The sequence below is a fragment of the Salmo salar genome, chromosome ssa20 (genome assembly GCF_905237065.1).
Source record: "Salmo salar chromosome ssa20, Ssal_v3.1, whole genome shotgun sequence".
Lineage (NCBI taxonomy): Eukaryota > Metazoa > Chordata > Actinopteri > Salmoniformes > Salmonidae > Salmo > Salmo salar.
In genome coordinates, this window is record NC_059461.1 from 64,267,631 (window position 1) to 64,295,200 (window position 27,570).

The following is a 27,570-nucleotide window of genomic DNA, read 5'->3' on the forward strand; positions in this document are numbered from 1 at the left end:
GTCCCAGCTGAAGCTGCCCAGTCAACTGTGAGTGCTGTTATTGTGAAGTGGATAGTCTAGCAGGAACAACGGCTCAGCTGCGAAGTGGTAGACCACACAAGCTCACAGAACAGTACCATTGAGTGCTGAAGCGCGTAGCCGTAAGAATTGTCTAACCTCGGTTGCAGCACTCACTACCGAGTTCCAAACTGCCTCTGGAAGCAACGTCAGCACAAGAACTGTTCCGAGCAGCCGCACACAAGCCTAAGATCACCATGAACAACTTTGTGGCAACAGTTTGGGGAAGGCCCTTTCCTCTTTCAGCATGACAATGGCCCCGTGCACAAAGCGAGGTCCATACATGATTTGTCAAGATCGGTGTGGAAGAACTTCACTGGCCTGCACAGAGCCCTGACTTCAACCCCATCGAACACCGTTGGGATGAATTGGAACGCCGACTGCCCAACATCCCAAGCTCAATAATGCTCCTGTGGCTGAATGGAAGCAAGTCCCGGTAGCAATGTTCCAACATCTAGTGAAAAGCCTTCCCAGAAGTGTGGAGGCTGTTATAGCAGCAAAGGGTGGACCAACTCCATATTAATGCCCATTGCTTTGGAATGAGATGTTCGACAATCACATGTCCACATACTTTTGGTCATGTAGTGTATGAGATGGATTGGATTGGATGGCATCAGTACCCTTGTTCTAGTACTCTCAACTACAAGATTAATCAGTTAAATTCTGTCTGCCTATGTTCAGTCATCAAGGAAATATGATCAATCAATAGCTTGCAATACATCTGACAAACATGTATTTGGATGAGTAGCACTCACAGCTCTGTTGTGAACACATACACAGTAAGCACAAGACACTGTAAGATAAGATAAATTGACTCTTCAGGGATCATGCACAGGAAGGAATGTTTATTTGCTGATATTTTGCAGAGGCATTGTTCAGTGCCTGTCAGGTCTCACCTCACATGATCTCGTTCTGTGCAGTTCTCAGTGTTGAAGTGAGGAAGCATTTTACAAAGCCCTAAGTATTGTGTAAACTCTGAAGAGACCTTGGATAAAAACACAGCTCTCCTAAAGAAATGGGGATCTTGGTTTTGAAGCATCCCTCGTCTTCCTCAGTATCGATTTTCAACTTCGCTTTGAACTGCAGTGTTATTCGGTGAAAAGGGAAGAGAGATATTTACTTCCAGTTGGTTGAATAAACAAGCACTCTTGGCTTTTTTTCTGGTCAGTGGAGTCCTAGGCTGTGTGCCAAATGACACACTATTCCATATATAGTATACTACTTTTAACCAGGACCAATAGGGTCCTAAATCCTATATAGTATCCCACTATTTAGGGAATTCCCCTACTGTATTTATTTATTTATTTATTTATTTTGCTCCTTTGCACCCCAGTATTTCTACTTTGCACACTCATCTACTGTCAAATCTACCATTCCAGTTTGAATTGCTATATTGTATTTACTTCGCCACCATGGCCTATTTATTGCCTTTAACTCCCTTATCTCACCTCATTTTCTCACATTGTATATAGACTTATTTTTCTACTGTATTATTGACTGTATGTTTGTTTTACTCCATGTGTAACTCTGTGTTGTTATATGTGTCGAACTGCTTTGCTTCATCTTGGCCAGGTCGTAGTTGTAAATGAGAACTTGTTCTCAACTTGCCTACCTGGTTAAATAAAGGTGAAATAAAATAAAAATAAAAAACAGAAATACCTTATTTACATAAGTATTCAGACACTTAGCAATGAGACTCGAAATTGAGCTCAGGTGCATCCTGTTTCCATTGATCAACCTTGAGATGTTTCTACAACATGACTGGAGTCCACCTGCGGTAAATTCAGTTGATTTGACATGATTTGGAAAGGCACACACCTGTCTATGTAAGGTCCCACAGTTGATAGTGCATGTCAGACATTAACCAAGCCATGAGGTCGAAGGAATTGTCCTTAGAGCTCCGAGACAGGATTGTGTCGAGGCACAGACCTGGGGAAGGGTTCCAAAAAAAGTCTGCAGCAATGAAGGACCCCAAGAACACAGTGGCCTCCATCATTCTTAAATGGAAGAAGTTTGGAACCACCAAGATTCTTCCTAGAGCTGGCTTCTGACTGAGCTCCAGTTCCTGTGGAGATGGAAGAACCTTCCAGGACAACCATCTCCGCAACACTCCACCAATCTAGGCCTTTATGGTAGAGTGGACAGACGGAAGCCACTCCTCAGTAAAAGGCACATGACAGCCTGCATGGGGTTTGCCAAAAGGCACCTAAAGGACTCTCAGACCATGAGAAACAAGATTCTTTGGTCTGATGAAAACAAGATTGAACTCTTTGGTATGAATGCCAAGCGTCACATCTGGAGGACACCTGGCACCATCCCTACGATGAAGCATGGTGGTGGCAGCATGCTGTGGGGATGTTTTTCAGCGGCAGGAACTGGGAGACTAGTCAGGATCGAGGGAAAGATGAACAGAGCAAAGTACAGAGAGATCCTTGATGAAAACCTGCTCCAGAGCACTCAGGACCTCAGACTGGGGCGAAGGTTCACCTTCCAACAGGACAACAGGACAAGTGGCCCAGCCAGAGCCCGGACTTGAACCTGATCGAACATCTCTGGAGAGACCTGAAATAGATGTGCAGGATGCTTCACATCCAACCTGACAGAGTTTGAGAGGATCTGCAGAGAATAATGGGAGAAACTCCCCAAATACAGGTGTGCCAAGCTTGTAGCGTCATACCCAAGAAGACTCGAGGCTGTAATCGCTGCGAAAGGTGCTTCAACAAAGTACTGAGTAAAGGGTCTGTATACTTATGTAAATGTAATATTTTCGTTTTTGCTTTGTCATAATGGGGTATTGTGTGTAGATTGATGAGGGAAAAAAATACATTTTAGAATAAGGCTGTAACGTAACAAAATGTGTAAAAAGCCAAGGGGTCTGAATACTTTCCGAATGCACTGTAACCCTGCTTCTGTTCCTGCTGAAAGAAAAACCTCCCTGCTCCCTTCTGCCTGGACCCTTTCCGCCATTATTACTAGGCAGTGATTAACACAGAGGTGAACATGTCTGCCATTGTCAACATGCTGGGTTCCCTTGGCAACCAGGTCTCAAGCATTCTAGAGTTGAAGTCTAAAAAGAGGATTGGCTCGGGGAAGGAGGAGCAATGAGGGGAGCTGTGTCGACAGCCACACACTCGTATATGCACAGCCACACACACATACACACTCTCTCTCTTGCCCTGTTGCTCACGCTCATCTGCTGGGCAAAAGAGTCGTGACTAACCAGAGCAGAACTCAGAATTGGAGTCGTCGTCGTCGTCGTCCCCCCCCCCCGCCCTTCTCCCCACATCCCTGTACGTGTCCCCACATCCCTGTACGTGTTTCTCCTCACTGACTGAGTCTCTGTAACCAAAGCCCGAAGAGCAAGCAGCTGCATTCCATTAATCACATAACACAGTGTTTTTACACTCAATGTGGCACGCTTATTGAAGACATTTACTCCCAAGCATATGAATTATCAATCAGTCAAATCCTTATCCTATTAGGACAAAGAGCAACAACGAAGCTTGCAACCTCCCTCCTTTAGAGCTCTTTGATGCTCTGGCATCACAGGTTCTGCATGGTTTTCTTTGCAGTAGCTAGCAGCAGCTAAAAGTGTTGTTTGATGTGGGAGTAGTCCTGGTCACAGTGACAGGGAGACACCATGCTGAGCCCAGACTCTCCTGTTCTGTTGCCATTGCAAACACTTACGATCCCAGGTCTATTTACTGCGGTTACAGCTGGAGCGATGCAGGGAGGGAGGCGCCTGCGGGATCAATGGCAGCAGCCAGGGCTTAATTTAGCCTGCCAGCCAAGTCCAGCACATCTACTCTCCATCACTGACAACAAAACACTTTCCACACGCCTCGTCTTACCACCTCCCTGCCAAGGAGGAGAATGCGTCAATGGCAGTCCCAAAATAAATGACAGAACAATCCGCAAGTGGCTCTTCCCTTTTGGTTGAGATAGTGTTGCAGCAAGGCTATGTGACAGAGCAGAGGATCAGAGTGGATCAGACTATATTTTCTCAGATATCATAGTATTATCAGAGTATCAGGTGCTGTCTGAACTTTGTCCTACTAAACCGTCTTTACACAGGCCTTTAATTCCACTATAGACTTACTGTACCGACGTAAAACTCTGTGGAAAGATGCCATGCTGTCTAGAGACATGCCCACCTAAACCATTGAAGCTCCCTGGCACACCCCCATACCCAAAGCCAGTCTCCTCTCACTCTAACCTATCTGGAAGTCTCTCTTTCTGGGAAAGCCACTCAGCTGAAGGGGCCTCCTGGCATGGAGGGTGTGGAGGGTTCTGGGAGAGAGCAGTACACTCTTAGAAAAGAAAAGTGCTATCTAGAACCTAAAAGGGTTCTTTGGCTGTCCCCATAGGAGAACCCTTTGAAGAACCCTTTTTGGTTCTAGGTAGAACCTTTTTGGGTTCCAAGTTGAACCATTTCAACAGATGTTTCTACATGGAACCCAAAAGGGTTCTACCTGTAAACAAAACAGGTGCTCCTATGGGGAAGCCGAATAATGCTTTTTTCTAAGAGTGTACTAACGTCTCTTAAGGGGCAGATCTCTCTCAGCTCCTGCCAATGCTTCTGGAGTAACACTTCTATTTCTTCTGTAGTGCTCTCTCTCAATGGGACACTAAAATGGGTTAGCTGTCAGGTCCAACATTCTTCCTAAATGATTAAATTGAACCTGGCTATCGTGCCATGTTTTAATGTTCTTAATGTATTAGTGGGATTCAAGGTTCTCTATAGGAGCCATTGATAAGCCATAGAGAAACAAACGGCATTGTTATCTAGTAGTTATACCCCACCGGTCTTCATTATTTATGTGGTTACATACTACAATGTTATGTGAAAAGATGCCTGTGTGTGAAATGTTTGACACTCCAGCAGGTGTGACAGACGTCACTGTCCATGCTTAACAGCTTTGCTTCCACAAGTCTGCTACAAACAAACTCTGTTATATACAGTAGGCAGCCGTAGTCAAGTCATTGTGGCCCTAGTGCAACCTGAACCCTACGACTCATCTGAGCACCTCTCTGAGTAGTGGGCAGTGGTACCGCCCACCCATTTGGACCAGACCGCTCCATTGAAATGAGGTTGCAGGTGCTTGTTGTTTTGGGGTGACAGTGAGTGTACATTCTTAGCCTCCATTGCAGAAGGCTCTGGAACCATATTAAACCACCTCACCATCTCACCGCAATGCTTGTGACACATCTGACATTTCTGTCTCAATCGAGTCTCTCTCCCCCTCTCTGCAGCCTCCAGCACTCATACATGCTTTCCTCTCTGTGACTCTCTGTCTCTGTCCCTAATGGCACCCTATTCGTGAAATAATGCACCAAATAAGGAATAGGGTTCCATTAGGGACGCATCCCGTCACTCTCCCTCTATCTTTTTTCAGTGTTGTCCTCCCCCTCTGTCCAAACACTCCTTATTAAATCTTACTGCTGGCTTGTATCTCCTTCATTCTATTGGCAGACATTACTATTTGCTCTGCTATCACAATTTGCTCCTTTCCCAATGCATTTCTCTTGTGATTCTTTGATAAGCACTGACATGTAGCATGAGTTAATATCTGCCTGCTGCACCTCGTCCTGTCCTGTTCAATGAAATATGACTTGACAATATAGAAAGAGGAACAATGTATGACTAGCTTTCCACTCCCTGTGTGTGTGTGTCCCAAATTGCACCCTATTCCTTATATAGTGCAATACTTTTGACCAGGGCCCATAGGGAATAGGGCACCATATGGGACGCACAAAGCTTTTCACTCCCCCCTCCTCCCTCCCCCTTGTTTCTTTGCCATCCTGCCCATCCAATCTAGCCAGGCAGCCAGCTCTAAATCACCAGTGTTGTGTTGTGTTGTGGCTGCACAGCCAGGTAGACCACTGTTTGTTTCACAGTTGATTGACTTTGGTGATTATCAGCATTGAAGGTAATTAGGAGTGACTCAGAGCAGGGACCATGCTTGGGTTTATGGCTAGGATAAACCCCCCTCAGGATCTCTTTAAATAACATTAACTTTGACTGCATCCCAAATGGCACCCTATTCCATACATAGTGCACTACTTCACCAATAAGGCTCTGGTCAAAAGTAGTGCACTTTATAGGAATTACGGTCCCACATGGGATGCAGACTTTGTATATCGCAATGGCTTTATGGAAAGCCCTACAGGAGCAGCTTTTCTGCCTGGTCTCAGAGCTGTGCCATGGGTCATGTACGGTCATCTCACCCAGCCAGCAGACTGCCTCAGCACAGCTCACAGCTTTGGCTGCCTCCGTCTGCTCCGCTCTACAAGGAAATCAAACAGATTACTCACAGGATAGGGCCTATAGTAATAGGCCTTTGGAGTCCAGTCTTTGTGAAATAAATGTACCTCATTGCTTGCAGTTATTGTGTGTTTGTGGTTACATTTCCTGAATCACTTAATTCAAATGTAATGTGAAGAATGAAAGGATACCCAAAGGCAGAAAAAGGTCAAGCGGTACACTGTAGTGCATGGAATTCTCCATCCTGTGTTATGTCTCTGAGCCTTTCGTTCAATCCCCTAATGAGACCAGCCAGACCTTCACAAGGGCTTGGTAACTGTCCAACAGCATTCATAGGACTGGGATGTCTATGGTTGTGTGCATTCCAAATGGCACCCGTTTCCTAATGTAGTGCACTACTTTTGACCAGGACCCACAGGACTCTGGTCAAAAAGTAGTGCACTATGTAGGGAATAGGGTGCCATTTGGGATATAACATAGACATCACAGATCTGATTCCTGCTAAAGGTATCAGGTTTTCCTCTGACCTTTTCTCTCTTTGTTTTCTTCCTTCAAACTCCGACCATGAGGGCCACTGGCTGTTCTGACAAACAACAAACACTGGCATTGTGGCATTGTGTCTTGGTTTGGAAAGTTTCAAGTTCAAGTATGCTTCCTTGCAGTTATATTAGGAGACATCGGTCAACTATGGCAGCCACAGGCATGAAAGAGTATGGCAGAACATTTTATTGCTTTTGGTTGCTCTTAACGCACGGCCCTACTTTGACCTGTGGCTGTGACATTTTTTAAAAGATGCAGTTGTTCCTGTTTATGTTTTCAAAGAGAACTTCCTTTTGGAGAGATGTCCCATGTGACCAGCTATGTGATGCAATGTAGGTGAAGTTCTGTAGACTACCTAGTAGCAAGTCAGATTTCACCACCATTTCATGAAAAATAATGTATGGTACTACCAACCTATTGTACCCTATCCATTGCAGGTTACACTGCACTAGATTATCTCTGCCTGCATCAAAGGCAATCATCTGGAACTAGCCAGCCATTTTGTTTTCCCCCCTAAAGCTGATCAGACTGAGTGAGGACATTTGCCCCATCTCAATGAAGACATTTCTGATGGAAAAAGTGATGTTTTTGCAATAGAGAAGAATAACATTTCAGCATTATGCCCACAACCAAAGCATGTATTTCAGTGGTCCAAACTCAACGTTTCCTTACTATAGCCTAATTCACAATCATGCCTCCGAGTCCGAGATCAGTTTGGGAGTGTAAACATCTCTTTCTAGCTGTCTGACAGCTTCTTCTACTGCATTGTTTAGAGGGGAGGCGCTTCAATCTACCACCTAGGTTTTTGCTTCAGTACCGAATGTTTTCCTGCGCGACACGGTTGCTGCGCGAACGTTGGAGAGCTGGCTGAAAACATTTCATTCGCATGGAGTTCTCTTTCTGCTCACTTTGACATTTTAGTGATATTGTTACATAATTATTCATTAATATTCTATTTTATTTCCCACAAGGCTACGACTGTGTGAATTCTCTGCTTTACCTAATGTTCAGAGTTTTAATCATCTGCCTGGAGTGGTGTTAGCAACGCGCTTGGAAAATCACCGCCTCAGGCAAAGTAAAGTGGTTTGGTAAGTTGGTTTTATACTCTATGCTAGCCCACAGATCAAATATCTAGATTTTGTTTTATTCTTGTGAAGATAATATTTTATGTAAAACTCACATATTATGCAAAGCATAGCCTATGCATGTCTTTCTGAATGATTTTCTACATGATCTTATAGGAAGCAGAGAAGGTAGGATATACTGCTTATCAAAGCCTGACAGTAGCCTATAAGTCAAGAGACCAAAACATGTTATCAAGCCTATATGCTCTATATACATTCGCAATTCATTTGCATAATTTGTAGTTATTTTATCATACCCTGCTCATTTGGTGTGACTAAAAGGGGAATAATGTGTTTGCCCTACAATCAAATAGACTACTGTGTAATTTACAAGACATTACAGAAATCATAAGTCCTTGTATTATTGTTGTCTACTGGAATACTGTTCAACACATGGCATACACGCACACATATTCACTTTTCGCACACACACACGAGCGTGCACACACACGTGCACGTACACATACACACAGGTTGAGGTTTCCACTCTCTATGAAAGTAGAAGGGATGAAAAGGAGATGACTACTCAATAAAACAACCTTCCATATGAAATGAAGTATCCTCTTTTCCATGTATCTCCAACCTCTTTTTTAATACTGTACAATGCCATAGTCTGATCATAACAGCTAATACTATACCTGGGACATAAAAATAGTAGGAGATTGTACAATCCTCACTCACTCTCTCACTCACTCACTCACTCACTCACTCACTCACTCACTCACTCACTCACTCACTCACTCACTCACTCACTCACTCACTCACTCACTCTCTCACTCTTTCACTCACTCACTCACTCACTCACTCACTCACTCACTCACTCACTCACTCACTCACTCACTCACTCACTCACTCACTCACTCACTCACTCACTCACTCACGCCCATCATGCCAGCTGGCCATAGGGCAGCAACAAAGGCTCTCCATGTTAGTAAATGCATTATAAATACAGTGATACCTATCATATCATTTATACTGTGTATTTTGCTACAACAACCAACGGATGTGTTCATTCTTTGTGTCTGTATCGACTAGAGAGAGAGGGATCAAATGATATACATTGAACAAATCAAACAGCATAGGCAAAAAAACAACAACATTTAAACATAGCCTTATCTTATGGTCACTCCTCCATAATGTCCTGTCATTAAATGAGCTGGTGCTGCAGGTGGCTGGGGTCAACTTCTCTACCTGGGAGAGAGAGGGACTTTAAAACCCCAGAGCTGGACTCCCTGTGTAGCTGGTTACACGGCAGCTTCCACAGACAGGCGACAAATTGGTGGTGTGAATGAGCAGCACCAGGCGCTGGTGCCATAGGGAGGTGGTACTCTGCTCAGACAGGTGCCAAGATATCCTAACCCTGACCACAAGTGTGAGGTGTCATCTCTGATATACTGGAAAACATACATAACCAACCAGACCAGATTCTCATCTAGCACTTCAAGTTAGGCTGAAGAGGTTCACTAATCTATGGCTGACCCGGTAAAACAACACTTTTCTACGCATCTATCTGGTGTAAGTACCAATATATCATCTTTAAAAAAATATATCAGAATCAGCTAAACGTATAGGTGCAGAGCCCTTTATTGTACATAGAAGGCTCTGGGTAGGTGTACAGTTTCTCACAGCACCCATTTAGCGATAGAATAAAGAGTAACTCTGTGGGAACAATGTCTATGAGGGTGAATTAATATGGATTGCATTGTGGGAGAACAGCACACTGCTGCTTACATCCTTCTCTGTTCCATTCAGACAGCCACTTGTTGATTCAGGAATTTTCGGTGTTTTCAAACACGTCTTGTCCGGCAGGTGTGATTGTCATTGAGCTGCTAAGCTAGCTGCACATGCCCAGTTCAGATCTGGATTCGAATGTCCACATTTGATGTGGGAGAAGAGCCAATTTATGAGCCTCCATTTTCTCTGCAATGTCGCTCAGATTCCCCATTCGTGCTGTCGGAGGTGGAACCAGACCGGCGCGGAATCTCCCCATGCAGAGAGAGAGAGAGAGAGTCGAGATGTGCATCAGAGAATCTGTGATGGGCCCTGTGTTGACAGGCCCTGAAACGCACACTGAGTGATGGGCTGTGTGTTTGCAATGCAGATGTAGGAGAGCCAAGTGAAGTCAAGCACCAGCCACATGGCAGGCCTCATGTGTGGTGAGAACGGGCCCTGATGTGCCTCGAAAGCGGATGGACAGATGGATAACACTGTGGAAGGTGCTAACCACTTTTATAAGCGTCCTGTAAATATGTCTCAAACTGCTCCCTCCATCTCAGCTTTATTTTCCGCTGACATATTTATTCTGGAGAATTAAACGGCAGAGCAGATTCGATTGACAGAGAGACATCTCTTATCCAACATATAGTAGGTTCATCTCTGTGATAGCCCCTGCATAGCCTCCTTACCTCCTCTGCTTCTCTTCTCCACTCCCTGCCTCCTCAGACCCTCTGCCCAGGCCAAGCCGGTTATAAATAGCCATGTGGATGGAGGGAGATAATGTCAGCAAAGCCAGTGCCATGGCACATCAGCACTTTGGAAGAGCCAGGCAGGAGTTTTGTGCTTATTTCCTGTTTTTTCATTCCCTCCATTGCCCTGCTGTTTTGGCCAACAGGTACTGCCTCACGCTGGTCACATGAGCTCTGTTTATACCTAGTTCTAACATGCAGCCTTTGTCCTGATCTTCAAGTGTTGATGATTAAAGACGCATTTCAATCTGATTTTGATGAGATCTTATAAGTGTAAACAGACAAGATCAGGTCATGACAAAGGAGGCATGTTAACTGCAGGTATAAACAGGGCTTAGGTCACTGCAGCAAAACAGTTTGCCTTTATCCTGACTATGGACTAAACTTAGCCTTAAAAAAAGACGCACAAAATGAATCTCCGGCCAGTCGGTGTATGTGGTATGTCCCAGGGGAGTCATGTACCCCAAAGATCTGAGGGCGCACAACGTACATGCCGAGGAGGTGGTTGGATAATTTTGCTTTTTCAAACACCTGAAACAGCTTTTTCCTGCAATCTAGAGCCATAATCATTATCATACTATGTCAAAAATGTATTTTTCTGCATATCTAAGCATACCTCTGGAGCTGTTTGTATCCTCCTGACTGGTGCTTATTATGCTTCTCTCCATCTCTTCTAAAATCTGGTAAAAGATTGAAAGGAATGTGAGTCTTATTCAGTACATTCAGTAATTTCTTCAAAAGCCTAAAGCCTATCAGCCTTGCCAGCAGGCATGCCAGATAAGATAGCTAGACAAGCTAGCTACTCTAACTTGATTGACAACCTGAAAGGTTCCCAATCTCCCAACCTATCTTGGTTAGCTAAAGCCAACTTCATAAAATTGCTCGGTGGATAGAAGTATTACAGAGAAACGACTTTTTTTTTGGTTCATAAAGATGAAATAAATAAAAAGAAGAGGACAAATCTGAGGGGACACGTGCCTCTGTGCCCCCTATGGGCATGACGCCTCTGGCATATCCTGTCCCCTTTCTCCAATTAAATGTCATTTTGAATCAGTCACTATCTGTCTATACACAGTCATAAACTGTTCCTAGTATTGCTGTCACTGCAGGTATTTTTGGTTTATCACCAGCGGCAACTGTGAGAAAGATTGTGGTCAGCTGCACCTAAGTGTTCCGTGGCAACCACTGCATGTGTGAACAGTCAAGGTGCAGACCAGAGTGAATGGTAGCTCGGGAACAAGGGATTCGGTGACCAGGCTGAGAAGATAGATTTCTTTGCAGTTAGCATCGGAGGGGAATAGGATAGCAGGATGTGTGTTAGTCCTGGGGAGGGAGGGAAGGCAAGGGGATAAGGGAGACAAACAACTTGCTCAAACTGGGCCATATAGGTTCATTGATGGGAATGCAGCCTCAGCCCCCAGGCTGAATGACATTCCTGTGCTGTGCACTAAAGCAGAAGGATATTCCTGTTACTACCATTAAAACTAAGCTCTCTGTTAGACAGCAGGCGCTATCAGTCCTGGTTACGGGCATTATGATATGTGTGTGTGTGTGTGTGTGTGTGTGTCATACAGAGAGAGCCTCAGAGAACAACCACATTGAGGTGGAGGGTGACATGGGGTGTGCAGGTGCTTTCAGCACAGACGGCAGATTTAATTCCTATTTAATGTGTTTGATTTGATCCGTGTGGCTTGTTAACCAGACTGTGGCAGAGAGGGAGAGAGACAGCTCCCCCGGCTAGTGTGCAAGGTGTGGATGGGATGACGCACGACGGGTGCAACAGTGTGTGAAGTAGTGCCTTAAGCTCTGTGCTCCCCCCAGATAACTAACTTCAATTTAAATGCAGATGGATGAAGGGTCTTACTCATCAGAGACTGTAGCGATGTGATCTGTATGTAGGAGATCTGGAGGAGCTGGCGTTGTGTATCTGCCTCCAGAGGACTAATGTCCATATGGTAGAGCCAGGCAGGGGGGGAGAGAGACAGACAGTGGGAGACAGAGGGAGATATAGAGGGTCAGAGAGAAACAGGGTGACAGGGTGAGTCAGAGAAAGACAGAGAGAGGCGGAGAGAAACAAAGGAAGGAAGAGGGAGGCCAACGGAGACAGAGAGACAGTAAGACATAGAGAGTCAGAGGGAGACAGGAAGACATAGAGAGTCAGAGGGAGACAAGAAGACATAGAGAGTCAGAGGGAGACAAGAAGACATAGGGAGACAGAAAGAGATAGGGGGAGACAGGAAGACATAGGGAGACAGAAAGAGACAGGGGGACAGGAAGACATAGAGAGTCAGAGGGAGACAAGAAGACATAGGGAGACAGAAAGAGATAGGGGGAGACAGGAAGACATAGGGAGACAGAAAGAGATAGGGGGAGACAGGAAGACATAGGGAGACAGAAAGAGATAGGGGGAGACAGGAAGACATAGGGAGACAGAAAGAGATAGGGGGAGACAGGAAGACATAGGGAGACAGAAAGAGACAGGGGGAGACAGGAAGACATAGAGAGTCAGAGGGAGACAAGAAGACATAGGGAGTCAGAGGGAGACAGGAAGACATAGGGAGACAGAAAGAGATAGGGGGAGACAGGAAGACATAGGGAGTCAGAAAGAGACAGGGGGAGACAGGAAGACATAGAGAGTCAGAGGGAGACAAGAAGACATAGGGAGTCAGAGGGAGACAGGAAGACATAGGGAGACAGAAAGAGACAGGGGGAGACAGGAAGACATAGGGAGACAGAAAGAGACAGGGGGAGACAGGAAGACATAGGGAGACAGAAAGAGACAGGGGGAGACAGGAAGACATAGGGAGACAGAAAGAGACAGGGGGAGACAGGAAGACATAGGGAGACAGAAAGAGACAGGGGGAGACAGGAAGACATAGGGAGACAGAAAGAGACAGGGGGAGACAGGAAGACATAGGGAGACAGAAAGAGACAGGGGGAGACAGGAAGACATAGGGAGACAGAAAGAGACAGGGGGAGACAGGAAGACATAGGGAGACAGGAAGACAGAGGGAGATAGAGGGAGATAGAGAGACAGAGGGAGACAGGAATACAAAGGGAGACATAGGGAGACAGAGGGAGACATAGGGAGACAGAGGGAGACAGGAAGACAGAGGGAAACAGGAAGACATAGGGAGACAGGAAAACAGAGGGAGACAGAGGGAGATAGAGAGACAGAGGGAGACAGGAATACAGAGGGAGATAGAGAGACAGAGGGAGACAGGAAGACAGAGGGAAACAGGAAGACATAGGGAGACAGGAATACAAAGGGAGATAGGAAGATAGGGGAGACAGAGGGAGACATAGGGAGACAGAGGGAGACAGGAATACAGAGGAAAGAGACAGAGGGAAACAGGAATACATAGGGAGATAGGAAGATAGAGGGAGACAGAGGGAGATAGAGAGACAGAGGGAGACAGGAATACAGAGGGAGATAGAGAGACAGAGGGAGACAGGAAGACAGAGGGAAACAGGAAGACATAGGGAGACAGGAATACAAAGGGAGATAGGAAGATAGAGGGAGACAGAGGGAGATAGAGAGACAGAGGGAGACAGGAATACAGAGGGAGATAGAGAGACAGAGGGAGACAGGAATACAAAGGGAGATAGGAAGATAGAGGGAGACAGAGGGAGATAGAGAGACAGAGGGAGACAGGAATACAAAGGGAGACATTGGGAGACAGGAAAACAGAGGGAGATAGGAAGATAGAGGGAGACAGAGGGAGATAGAGAGACAGAGGGAGACAGGAATACAGAGGGAGATAGAGAGACAGAGGGAGACAGGAAGACAGAGGGAGATAGGAAGACAGAGGGAGATAGGAAGATAGAGGGAGACAGAGGGAGATAGAGAGACAGAGGGAGACAGGAATACAGAGGGAGATAGAGAGACAGAGGGAGACAGGAAGACAGAGGGAGATAGGAAGACAGAGGGAGATAGGAAGATAGAGGGAGACAGAGGGAGATAGAGAGACAGAGGGAGACAGGAATACAGAGGGAGATAGAGAGACAGAGGGAGACAGGAAGACAGAGGGAGATAGGAAGACAGAGGGAGATAGAGAGACAGAGGGAGACAGGAATACAGAGGGAGATAGAGAGACAGAGGGAGACAGGAAGACAGAGGGAGATAGGAAGACAGAGGGAGATAGAGAGACAGAGGGAGACAGGAATACAAAGGGAGACATTGGGAGACAGGAAGACAGAGGGAAACAGGAAGACATAGGGAGACATAGGCAGGCATAGGGAGACTTTATTTTCTATTTTTATTTTAATAAATACAATATAAATATAGGACAAAACACACATCACAACAAGAGAGACATCACAACTCTACATAGAGACCTTTGACAACAACATAGCAAGGCAGCAACACATGACAACACAGCATGGTAGCAACATAACAACAACATGGTAGCAACACAACATGGTAGCAGCACAAAACATGGTACAAACATTATTGGGTACAGACAACAGCACAAAGGTCAAGAAGGTAGAGACAACAATACATCACACAAAGCAGCCACAACTGTCAGTAAGAGTGTCCATGATTGAGTCTTTGAATGAAGAGATTGAGATAAAACTGTCCAGTCGCTAGCTGCAGCGAACTGAAAAGAGGAGTGACCCAGGGATGTGTGTACTATGGGGACCTTTAACAGAATGTGACTGGCAGAACAGGTGTTGTATGTGGAGGATGAGGGCTGCAGTAGATATCTCAGATAGGGGGGAGTGAGGCCTAAGAGGGTTTTATAAATAAGCATCAACCAGTGGGTCTTGCGACAGGTATACAGAGATGACCAGTTTACAGAGGAGTATAGAGTGCAGTGATGTGTCCTATAAGGATCATTGGTGGCAAATCTGATGGCCGAATGTTAAAGAACATCTAGCCGCTCGAGAGCACCCTTACCTGCCAATCTATAAATTATGTCTCCGTAATCTAGCATGGGTAGGATGGTCATCTGAATCAGGGTTAGTTTGGCAGCTGGGGTGAAAGAGGAGCGATTATGATAGAGGAAACCAAGTCTAGATTTAACTTTAGCCTGCAGCTTTGATATGTGCTGAGAGAAGGACAGTGTACTGTCTAACCATACACCCAAGTACTTGTATGAGGTGACTACCTCAAGCTCTAAACCCTCAGAGGTAGTAATAATACCTGTGTACACCATAGGGGGACAGGAAGACATAGGAAGACAGGGAGAGACAGAGGGAGACAGAGGTAGATAGGTAGACAGGAAGACATAGGGAGACAGAAGGAGACATAGGGAGACAGAGGGAGACAGGAAGACAGGGGGAGACAGGAAGACATAGGAAGGGGGAGATATAGGGAGACAGGGAGGGACAGGAAGACACAGGGAGACAGGGAGAGACAGAGGGAGACAGGGGAAGACATAGAGAGACAGAGGAAGACAGAGGAAGACAGGGAGAGACATAGGGAGACAGGGAGAGAAAGGGGAAGACATAGGGAGACATAGGAAGACAGGAAGACACAGGGAGACAGAGGGAGTCAGGGAGACAGAGGGAGTCAGGGAGAGACTGTTAAAGGAATAAGTCCCCAGCCCAGTGTATTTGTTTAGTTTACTGTGTTGTTCAGTTTGTTCTTGTTAGCCTCTCCTGTGCTGTGATGGGGCATCTGGCTCTCTGGCTCCCCTCCATATATGCCTTCGAGGCGTTTTACAGCCACTGACCCACCACCATACCTTACCTGAGGGGGTAAAAAGACCCTTGCTGGTACTGGCACTGCAGGCCACACACCCATCTCTCTCTCCTGGAAAAGCGATGGATGACTTGGCGCAACATTTGCCATACACAGAACTGTTCTGTCACAGTACAAGGTCATCCAGAAAGATCCATAAACCTAATTTGATGAGTCATTGCAAATAGCTTTAATGGCACCATCTGATGTAATTGTGTAGGTAACTTCCAAAATAATGGAAACACTTGAGTAAATGAGGGATACCAAGTATATTGAAAGCAGGTGCTTCCACACAGGTGTGGTTCCTGAGTTAATTAAGAAATTAACATCCCATCATGCTTAGGGTCATGTATAAAACATGCTGGGCAGGCCATTATTTTGATTACCATGGATATGCCCCCATAGGATGACAATGCCCCCATTCACAGGGCACAAATGGTCACTGAATGGTTTGAGGAGCATAAAAATGTAAACCATATGCCATGGCTGTCTCAGTCACCAGATCTCAACCCAATTGAACACTTATGAGAGATTCTGGATTGGCGCCAAGTGATGAATGGTGTCGCATCCCTCCAATAGAGTTCCAGACACTTGTAGAATCTATGCCAAAGTGCATTGAAGCTGTTCTGGCTCATGGTGGCTAACACCCTATTAAGACACTATATGTTGGTGTTTCCTTTATTTTGACAGTTACCTGTATGTTTGCCAGTCTGAATGAAAACATTTTTTTATATATATAAATGGAAAAAACTGATGCCCAATTTGGTCTGAAATTGGGATGTGTGCCTTTGTTGTTTCAGGTGAATCTCCTGTTGTCTGGTTCTGCTGTTCCAACATGACCTCAGGCTACTGAAGACTTTTCTGTTATTCCTCCTCCTGCTCTCTCTGTACCACTCTCCTGTCACTCTTACTCTATTCTCCAATGGGTTCCCGCAGCCAAGGCAGCTTTTTCCACCATCACCACCACCGCAGCTCGGTGGTGCCCACGGCCGTGCCCAGGCTTCTCACAGAGAACAGCAGTCTGCTAGGGGGCATCGCCCAGATCACCCCCAATCTCTTCCTGAGCCGGGGCAACGTGGCGTCCAACCGCAGCCTACTGCTGTCCAAGGGCATCACCTGCGTGGTCAACGCCACTATCGAGCTGCCCAACTTCAACTGGCCCCACGTAGAGTATGTAAAGGTACCCCTGGCGGACATGCCCCACTCCCCCCTCTCCCTGTACTTCGACAGCATAGCTGATAAGATCCACAGTGTGGGAAGAAAGCGGGGGGCCGTGCTGGTGCATTGTGCTGCAGGGGTGAGCCGCTCAGCCTCCCTGTGCCTGGCCTACCTGATGAAGTACCACCGTGTGTCTCTGGCCGAGGCCCACGCTTGGGTCAAGTCCCGCCGGCCAGTCATCCGGCCCAACGGGGGCTTCTGGCGTCAGCTCATCGACTACGAGAGGAAGCTGTTTGGCAGGAACTCTGTGAAAATGGTGCAGACACCCTACGGGGTGATACCTGACGTCTACGAGCGGGAGCGCAGGAATCTGTCACCCTACTGGGGCCTGTAGAGGAGGGCTGGGGCCTCGCCAATGGGAGGGAAGGAGACGGAGATTAGAGTGAGCAGGGCGGATGACCGACTCTGTTGCATCCCAGTCCTTCTCCCCTCCAGTCCTCCAGGGCTGCCAGCTCATGCATGTTCCCCCAGCCAGAGATGCAGAGTGATATGAAGCGTGTGACTGTCTGTCTATGTGAAGCTTAATTAATGAATGCATTGGGATGGAGGGAGTCTTAGTAATCAGTCACTACACTGCAGACTGGTTACTGGTGGGTGATGCTACACTACACCGCATCAACCCCCGTCTGTCTGTCTCTGAGAGGGAGCAAGGCCACCTTAAGTCTAGAATCCTCAGGACCAAAGGAGTAACAGAACCACAACCAAGCCAGACCCCAGATCAGCTGAAATGGCCAGACCCAGACTGTGACTTTGGAGTCTAGCTTGACTCCCCAGACTCCAAAGAACAGGAGCATTCTGGGAAGGTGTAGGTGGTGCTTTAGACTCTGACAGGCAGCGGTGTGACTCACTGAAGTCCAGTCCCGACGTAAAGTCATGTGATAGTTTCGTGCCAGTTTTGCTGTTGTCTTTAATGTGAGAACTAGCAGCAGTCCTGTTCTCAGTTTAAAACTGTACAGAAATGTTTTGACAAATTGAATTATGCTCTTGGGAGATATTCGAAATCAAGAAAAGAAAATATATGGTGCCCAATGAATATTTAAAGCTGTTAGTGTATACACATTTTTAATCAAGACATCTAAGGTTTAGTGTATACACTTAAAGGTCCCTATTTACTATGGGGATGGTATTGCAGAATATACTGTACTGGTACTAATATTGTACAATATTATGCTGTTTTAGAATGTCACCACCCTCTGTTAAGAGGAAGACAGTACTGTGTTAGGGGCTTGGGAGAAACACTTTCTATTTCCCTCTTTTTGCCTCATATTGATGTTTAAGTGAAAAGAGGTCCTAGAAAGAATACAACCAGACAGTCCTGGGCTTAACTGGTGTACTGTCATTGATAAACCTTCCTCTTTTTGGGGGTTTGGAAGAAGTCTATACTCTATACACGAAAAGCTTTTAAATAAAATACTAATATTACTGTAGCAAGTGAACAATGCCCTTGTCACAAGCGTAACCAGAAAGCCAAGTTTACATGAATTTAGTGCTCTATTCAATCTATCGCTGAAGCCTTACAGATTGTGCAATAGAAATGTAAAGGTCATTTCTGATTATGCAGCGTTTACCGTGAATGCAGTCTCTGAGAACATATATAAACATACATTTGTATTATGCTGTAACTCTGAACTTCCGCGATACGGATTGAATAGAGCCCTTAGTTTCATACCCTAAGGCATTGAATGATTAACAAGCTAATGTAACTGTTTGTGTTCGAAATTTATGACAAAATAAAATAAATTACTGATATGCATTATTGTCAGTTTATACTTTGCCTTGTAAATATGGAATAGTACTGAAGCAGAGTAACATAATGGATCCAGATACAGCGTGACTGCACTAGTGTATATACAAAATATAATATATACACTGAGTATACCAAACATTAGGAACTAATATCGAGTTGCCTTTTGCCCTCAGAACAGCCTCAATTCATCAGGGCATGGACTCTACAAGGTGTCGAAAGCGTTCCACAGGGATGCTGGCCCATGTTGACTCCAATGCTTCCCACAGTTGTGTCAAATTGGCTGGATGTCCTTTGGGTGGTGGATCATTCTTGACACATGGGAAACCCAGCAGCGTTGCAGTTCATGACACAAACTGGTACGCCTGGCACCTACTACCATACCCCGTTCAAAGGCACTTCAATCTTTTGTCTTGCCCATTCAACCTCTAAATGGCACACATACACAATCCATGTCTCAATAGTCTCAAGGCTTAAAAATCCTTCTTTAACCTCTCCCCCCTTCATCTACACTGATTGAAGTGGATTTAACAAGGGATCATAACTTTCACCTGGATTCACCTGGTAAGTCTATGTCATGGAAAGAGCAGGTGTTCTTAATGTTTTGTATATGGAATGTTTCGGTAAGAATTTGGGGGAGATTTTCAAGTCCCTCACTGAAGCACCTGATTCCTTTTTTGTTTTAGCTGGGCTGAAGCGTGATTTTGGGTACTCTTGTTTTTTTATTTGATTGATAATGGTCAATATTCATCCTTGGTGTTGGTAAAGTCATCGTCAGTTTGAGAGCTAATCAGTTAATTGTATCTGACCATGTAGACAGTCATTGTAATATTCATAGTGATACTCACGTTCATTTGTAAGAAACATTGTTTGTCAGGTATATTATTCAGACCAGTGGCAAATAAAGACGTAATGAGGTTAACAGGACAATCAGTTTAGAATAATTGCAGCATTTTTCACTTTTGAAAGATCCTGTTAAAGTCCTGCTATCCAGCTGTGCCAACAGTGAGGTTGGAATGATTATAACATGGCTCTCTATAGCAACAAGAAGTTGCTGTAAAACATGATTGAATTTCATGGCTAATTTCAAAATACACATTCCTACAACTTAACCGTGTGCTCTCTGTGTTTCTGTGACTTTAAACGTCTTTAATAGAGAGGTTGATATAAAAGTACACTCTGTACACCTGCTCCTTCAACAGAAGACCATGGTTGCATCCCAAATGGCACCCTTTTCCCTATATAGTGCACTTTGTTTGACCAGAGCCCGATGGTGTCTGTTCGCAAGTAGTGCTCAAGAAAGGGAATAGGTTGTCATTTGATTTGGGACGCAAACTATTGATGTTACTCACAACCATTTGCCCCAGAGAAGTCTTCATGTGACAGAAACGTTCTATTCATTTTCATTTGGCATGGCCACAGAGAACCAGACAGACAGTGATGGGAACTGTCTTGTGGCCCATTCTACTGAGGGATCTCCAGAATGGTCTACACAATAAACACCATTAACCACACAGACACTGGCTCCATCAGATGACAGGCCAGGCATGATGAAGATGCAGGAGGGATGGGCCCAAATGATACATTTCTGTACCAGCTTGCTTTCCCCAATGGACCGACGCTCTGTGTATGTGTGTGTGTGTATGTCTCTCTGATTCTCAGGGAATAGTTAGCCATCCTAGAGTAAACACATCTTTCATTAGCAGCAGAATATGACTATTAATCAGGAAACCAGTAAGCAGAGCGATCAACATCACCCTGAACATCAAAGGCAGTAGACTGGGCAACAGTGCCGTAGTGCGGGCCATGCGGAACAAACTGCTGTGATGAACTTGGATGAGATGTCATTAGGCTGTAGGAAGGAGATGTGACTGGCAAATGAGCTCACAACAACCTGCCTGCAGATTATTATGCTCCGCAGAGCTTGGAAGGTTGCACCCACACCAAATTTGTCTCTTAGAAGATCCTCCACTTTAAATTAGAATATGATTAAATGCAAATGATGTGAACAAGCAAATAATATTTCTCATGACACTAACATAGTAGTAATGTTATGTTATGAGGCATCGCATCTCTGTAAAAAAGGAAAGCGTTTCTATTCCATCAGCCTTGAACTTGAATTGATGCCCTGAACACTACAGGTGTAGGATCTTAATTTGAGTCAGTTTGTTACAGCAGGAAAATAATCATTCAGCAACAGGAAATGTGAATTAATTATGTGCATTATAATTCATGGATATTTTTGTAGAGGTTGATACATTTTACGGTAGGGAAAATCAAGTCTCAAATGTTAAAGTGTAAATTACAAACTCTAGGAGCCTTTTTAAACCTTGATTTCACTACAAGTTTGCATTTCCTGCTGTGCAAGTAAATTCTCAAAATAGTGATCAAATTAAGATCTTACATCTGTATAACAGGTGTGGTTTAATTTTGTCTTTTAATCCATTTTAATTAAAGCAGCTCATACTGTTTTTTTCCTGGTATATATCATGCTTTTCTATTTAATAACCAGGCACAGACGAGAGCATAGCCACAATATTCGGACAAATAATAATCACGCTTGTCACACCATTGATGGCATAAGAGAAGACTGCCTAAAAGGGACATGATTTTCTAAAGCAGCAATCAATCCTCACACGGTGGGGGGGGGGGGTCACTTTGTGTGACAATACCTTGACAGCGAATTAAAACTACAGTAACCTTGGTAACCATCACCAATGGCAACGGTGCTGTTAGTGATGAATATTAACACTGAATCAATGCCTGGGCACAGTAATCAATTTCTGTGGCAAGCGGGTGTTGTGGAGGAAAAAATGGTGGAAGAGGGAGGTGAGGAAGAGAGAGAGAAAGAGTGTATTGTATGAATGATAGACTGAGTTCATGTCCATTTGAAATTTAAACTCAATAAAAAATGGAGACAGAATGTGATGGGTGAGGAATAGCCCAAGCATCATCAAAGCACTGTGACAAATACAATTTGATTTGATATATTTGTCCATTACGAAACACTCTGTGTTCATTCCAAAACCATTTGGTACGACAATCATGGATGTTTCGGGAACCGATTGCAGAATTATTGCTCCTTCTCCATAGTCATATAGTTAAAGATTGAAGTTCAATCGAGAGAGAGAGAGACTAAGTAATTCAATTTAAGCAGGGTTGGATGAAGTCATTCTTTATCAGCCAGCGTTTGACTGTGATTCTAGCCTCTCTTCGAGACTGGCTTTCACTCATCTGTCCATTCTCTTTTAGAATGAACACTGAGGAGCTCTAAATCCATGGCCCTACCTCACTGGGTTGTCTGGATCCGTTTATAGAAAGGACATAGATGCTGAATACTGCTATCTATTTGAAAGAAAACATTTATAATAAATGAATGATTAATACATAGTAAGGAATTCTAATAGTTCCATCTTGTCATTGTTAAACTGAACAATTGAAAGTGTCTATAGGAGATATGACAAATCTTGTCAGTGCTTCATCAAATACCCATATTTGACCAGACTTGGTCAACTGAACAGGTTTTCAAATCATTCATTTCAAAGTACAAGATCTTGGACACTCAAGTGAAAATCTCCACAGATCTCGAGCCCTTTAAGCCTTTGAACATCTGCAAAACTACATCTTAGTCTGAAATATCACCCAGATTAGGCTGTGAACACTAGTTTTTATGGCCAATAGGACTACAAAGACCAACGAATTATCTAGGGACACCAAAGTAATACAAATCCTCACTAGAGAATTAAGGATAAAGGCAATTATTTATATTGAAATAAAAAAATATGAAAGAGCCTGCAGCTGAAGAATAGCAGTCAATACAGTAGGGTAGCACTCCCATCTCTCAAGACCAATCCTCCTGAGGTGATCCTCTGAGGCACGGCCCTGCAGACAATACTAGGCATGAAGAAGACAGGACATGGGGAGAGACGGGTGGATATGCATTTCAAATTTACACAGCCTTATTATTCAATCACTGATTTGTAATTTTCTGTAATCCGGCAGCTCACAGTGAGTAGAGGACACGACAGAGAAAGGAATTCATTTTCAGCAGGATGTTCAATTAGGGAATGGTGAGAGATAAAATGTATGTTGGAGAACACACACACACACACACACACACCTGTCCTGGACACACGAGACAGAAATGATAATGAGACTGGCTCCATGCATGGTGCCACTGTAGGCATCTTTTCATTTGATTGTTTTAGCACGCTGTCCTCCAGCAGGCTTGTCTGAGGATAATGTATTTCATTTGGTCACAAAGTGATAGAGATGAGGCCTCTCTGGTCTGAGAAAAAGCATGCTATTGAGTGAAATACAAAAGGTGAGAATCTCAATCCATTTGGCATTTTAGGAGAAGTACTGCTTATATATTGCTGCAATAGATTCTGAACATAATTGGTACAGACTAAACGACTGGTGCTATTGGGACAATAGAATGCCTTCAGGATTCATGTTGACATTCAAACCAACCTTCTCAATTATATCAGAAAAGATTAAAAACAATTCGGCAGAATTGATTAGTATGGTAATAGGCTTCCAGGTAATACATTAATTGATGACTTGATCAATGACCATGAAAAGTATTGAATTTATGCATCAATGTATTATTTATGTAAATATCATCACTTCACATTACAGTTAGTCATTGTAATTACAATATTATGATACTGTAATCCACACAAAGTGCTGCTGAAATAGTAGTCCATAATCAGTTGACTTCATTCAAGACTTAGATCTGCCAAAACATCCCCATCATCAGTGTGAGTATATACACACTGGCACAGCAAGACAGAAAAACAAAACCTACAGCCAACAATCTTTAAGAATTAAGACTCCCTTTCAAGTCCCAGTATCACAAAAATGTTCAAACAGCACATTAACATTCATTTAGATAAAGCAGTCCCTATCCACCAATACAAAGACATTAAAAAGCAGTTAATGTCACACAATACTTAAAATGGTAAATATAAATTAAAATGTTAACAGCCATGGACTATGCTTTTAGAGACCCGAGCGTCAGTGATTCAGTACCAGCAGTGTGATGATACAAGTGACATCATGGGAAACAGATCGCTTTACATCTCAGTTTGTCTCCCAAGTTTCTTCAGCCTTCAATGTTAGTATATTGCAGTTTTAATAGTTTCTTATGGACTTGTTGAGAACAGAAAGAGTGCATTACAGAAAGTGTTGAGACCCACAACCCTATTCATATCACTGTCCACATTTTCTCCTGCTGACATAGGGACTAGACCTCCATTGGGTTAACATAGCACAACATTGGTTAATTATCTGAATACTGTTTCCCAAAATAAATCAAGCCTGCCAGAGAAGTCACAAACATCAATGCTAAAAGGCATCCTGTAACTTACATTGCATTATACTGTATATGAGACCAGACAAAGGAAAAAAGTAACAATGACACCATTAATAAAGTACAATTTTACAATACATTATGATACAGAACAGGCTTTACTGTGTCAAGCCTTGAATTTGTACAAACTAGCAGATTTGCACTTCTTCACCACTGCAAAGAGCATGGAGACTACCTCAGAGAGAGAAGGAAAAGGAGAGAATAGAAGGCTAATAAATAAAGAGAATTCCAGTGACTTCTGAGGTCTCTCTCGCTCTGTGATATCTGTGCTCGCAGCCCAAGGTGAGAGGCTGTGCGGTGTGCAGGGAGAACCCGGCTGCCGCACCTCGCCAGTGTTGATTACCCGGCGCACGTTGCCATGGCAACGTTGTCCGGCGCTCAGAGCAAGTCGGGCAGAATGAGGCCCGGCGGTTTGGGCTCCACGCAGTTAATCCAAAAATTGGCACAGCTGGCGTGGTACTGGTGGCCCCCGTACAGCAGCTTGAAGTTGTCCGTCTCTGAGTTGAAAGCCTGGCGGAAGGGTCAAATAAGGGCGAAATGGGGGTGATGGTTAGGACAACAAGGTTCAACTGAATAGTTAATGAACAGATGAACCTGGCAGTACCTCTGGCTAACAAATAGAAAGCAGTGGTAAAGATAAATCAACAGGAACTAAATAACTCATCTATGAGAGTAATGCTAGAAGCAGGGATTTGTGGGCAGCTTAACCTGCATATCTCCACTGTGGCACACAAACAAGAGGTCAACAAGAACTGACCCTTTGAAAATATGACTCATGTTTGGCACAATGCTCTGTCTACTGATCAATAAGAGTGTTGCTCATTGCTCGATCTCCTGACAGTTAGTTGAATCTATCGAGATAGCTGAATGGCACTCCCACATAACATCTGAATATAGCCGTTGAGAAAATAAACTTAGTGAACTGAGAGGGGCAGAGAGCTGTTACGTGAGCTTGCATTTAGCTGAGCCCAGCAGTAGCAGCAGGTTGGTGATAAGGAGGAGATGCTAATGTTGGTGTTGTGCAGTTTAAGTGTTTGTATCCCTGATGAAATATCCGAGCTAAAGCATGAAAGAGAATGTGGTGAATCATATCCTCCCAGACAGACAAACTGCATATACAACAACCTGGGAACACGCACACACCATATAGTATACTCATACCTGTCCACATGCTCACAAACCATTTACAGTACATTTACTATGCTGCGCACACCTGTTGCCTTTCTCACATACACCGACACACACTCAGGTTTCACAATGTATTCTCATTCCATCTGCCTCATCCAACTTCTTTCCTCCAACCTTTATTTATCCCGTGTGCCAAAGCCTGGACTGTTGGAGAGGAAGAGTGAAAAAAGAAAGAACAGAACACAAAGGCATAACCCCTTGTCTCCTTCTCCCCTCTCTTCTTCAATCCCACCCCCTCTCCACCTCTCCCTCACCTCCATCTCCCCAGTCCTTGCCTGCAGAACCGGGATTATGTGCAATTTACCCATCAAACATGATCGTGCCAACAGACATGTAATGTGGGCGAGAACAAAAGTAGAAAGTGCTGCAGAGAGGATATGCTTGGGAGAGTTAGACCATTGGATGGTAGAATAAGACCAAAATGAAAGGTCAGCATGATTAATCCTAGGTGTTAATTCTAACTGTAATCTAAAGGTTAATGACCCACCATTAGGAAACCAAGAGGACAGTGCTGCTCATGGTGCTACAGGGCTCCAGACTAGAAACACCACCTGTTAATGCAAATGAATAAAGGTGTAGGCTACAGTCTACTGCTGCTTAAGAGGCGAAAATAAGTGAAATACACCCTTACCCTTAACCTCTTGTCATGGTCTTTAGCCAGTGCCTGTAAGTAGCACAAGAGGTGTCAGCATTTTCCTGGTTTCATGCATTGTCCTGAGTAAGCAAAGTGAAACTGTACAATAACTGAGGATCAGTCCGTCAGTATGAACGGAACGTTGGTACACCAAAGGAAGTGAAAGAGCAACCCGTCTCCAGAACATTTCAAGAGCCCCAAAGTGAAAGAATCTAAAGTACCACACTACGATCATCCATCTCATTTTCCAATAAACAGGGATGGGCATCTTTGAAGCAGGATTCCAGACTCCGCAATAGATTTGAGAGAAATACTGTGCAGTCTGCAAACCCATGGAATTAGGCGCCCACTGCCAAGTAAACTTGATTTAATGTTATTGGCCTTTTCCAGAGAAAGTCATAACCAAATTAAACTGAAAAATCACTTCAAATCCTTGAGATATTTCAGAATCTGACATTTATGAATAATAATGCATAAATGATTCTTTGGAAAAAAAGCACACTTCTACTTTTGAGAATAATTGCACTCATTAGCATTTATCATTGGGAGAAAATAGCATTAAACTCAAATTATCACAGAGTTTTATAGCTTGTTGCAGTCTCCAAGTTTATTTTTAATGTATTTATTTAACTAGGCAAGTCAGTTAAGAACAAATTCTTATTTACAATGACGTCCTATGGGACTCCCAATCACGGCCGGATACGATAGAACCTGGATTTGAACCAGGGACTGTAGTGACGCCTCTTGCACTGAGATGCAGTGCCTTAGACCGCTGCGCCACTTGGGAGCCCAAGTAACAAACTATGTTTAGATGCTATCTGTTGCTTAGCCTGATAGCAGATACATTACATGTCCAAAAGTATGTGGACACCTACTCGTCAAACATCTCATTCCAAAATCATGTGCATTAATATGAAGTTGGTCCCCCCTTTGCTGTTATAACAGCCTCCACTCTTCTGGGAAGGCTTTCCACTAGATGTTGGAACATTTCTGCGGGGACTTGCTTCCATCCAGCCACAAGAGTATTAGTGAGGTCGGACACTGATGTTGGGCGATTAGGCCTGGCTCGCAGTCGGCGTTCAAACTCATCCCAAAGGTGTTCGATGGGGTTGAGGTCAGGGCTCTGTGCAGGCCAGTCAAGTTCTTCCACATCGATCTCGACAAACAATTTCTGTATGGACTTCACTTTGTGCTCGGGGGCATTGTCATGATGAAACAGAAAAGGGCCTTCCCCAAACTGTTGCCACAAAGTTGGAAGCACAGAATTGTCTAGAA

General features: G+C 44.3%; 2 protein-coding genes across 17 annotated transcripts in view; one reads left to right on the plus strand and one right to left on the minus strand.

Moving 5' to 3' along the window:
• The first annotated feature begins 7,611 nt into the window (after window positions 1-7,611).
• LOC106581186 (dual specificity protein phosphatase 14) lies at window positions 7,612-19,108 on the plus strand. 2 transcript variants are annotated; one of them, XM_014163081.2, is made up of 2 exons: window positions 7,612-7,950; window positions 16,938-19,108. In XM_014163081.2, the coding sequence occupies exon 2, from the start codon at window positions 17,060-17,062 to the stop codon at window positions 17,687-17,689; it is 630 nt and encodes a 209-aa protein (XP_014018556.1). In that variant the 5' UTR covers window positions 7,612-7,950; window positions 16,938-17,059; the 3' UTR covers window positions 17,690-19,108. The 2 variants fall into 2 exon arrangements, with proteins under 2 accessions (XP_014018556.1, XP_045559730.1); XM_045703774.1 differs by lacking the exon at window positions 7,612-7,950 and adding an exon at window positions 9,914-10,202.
• A 4,577-nt stretch (window positions 19,109-23,685) lies between these two features.
• Window positions 23,686-27,570, minus strand: part of LOC106581184 (synergin gamma) — a 49,831-nt gene continuing 45,946 nt past the window's right edge. For 7 of the 15 annotated variants that reach the window (XM_045703787.1, XM_045703786.1, XM_045703785.1 and 4 more), the window contains 2 exons: window positions 26,293-26,325; window positions 23,686-24,983 (listed from right to left, as the gene is read on the minus strand). In XM_045703787.1, the coding sequence (XP_045559743.1) occupies window positions 24,852-24,983; window positions 26,293-26,325 (165 nt within the window). In that variant the 3' untranslated portion in view covers window positions 23,686-24,851. Of the gene's footprint in view, window positions 26,326-27,570 lie in introns of all 15 variants that reach the window. The other 8 variants (XM_014163080.2, XM_045703779.1, XM_045703777.1 and 5 more) reach the window with 4 other exon arrangements.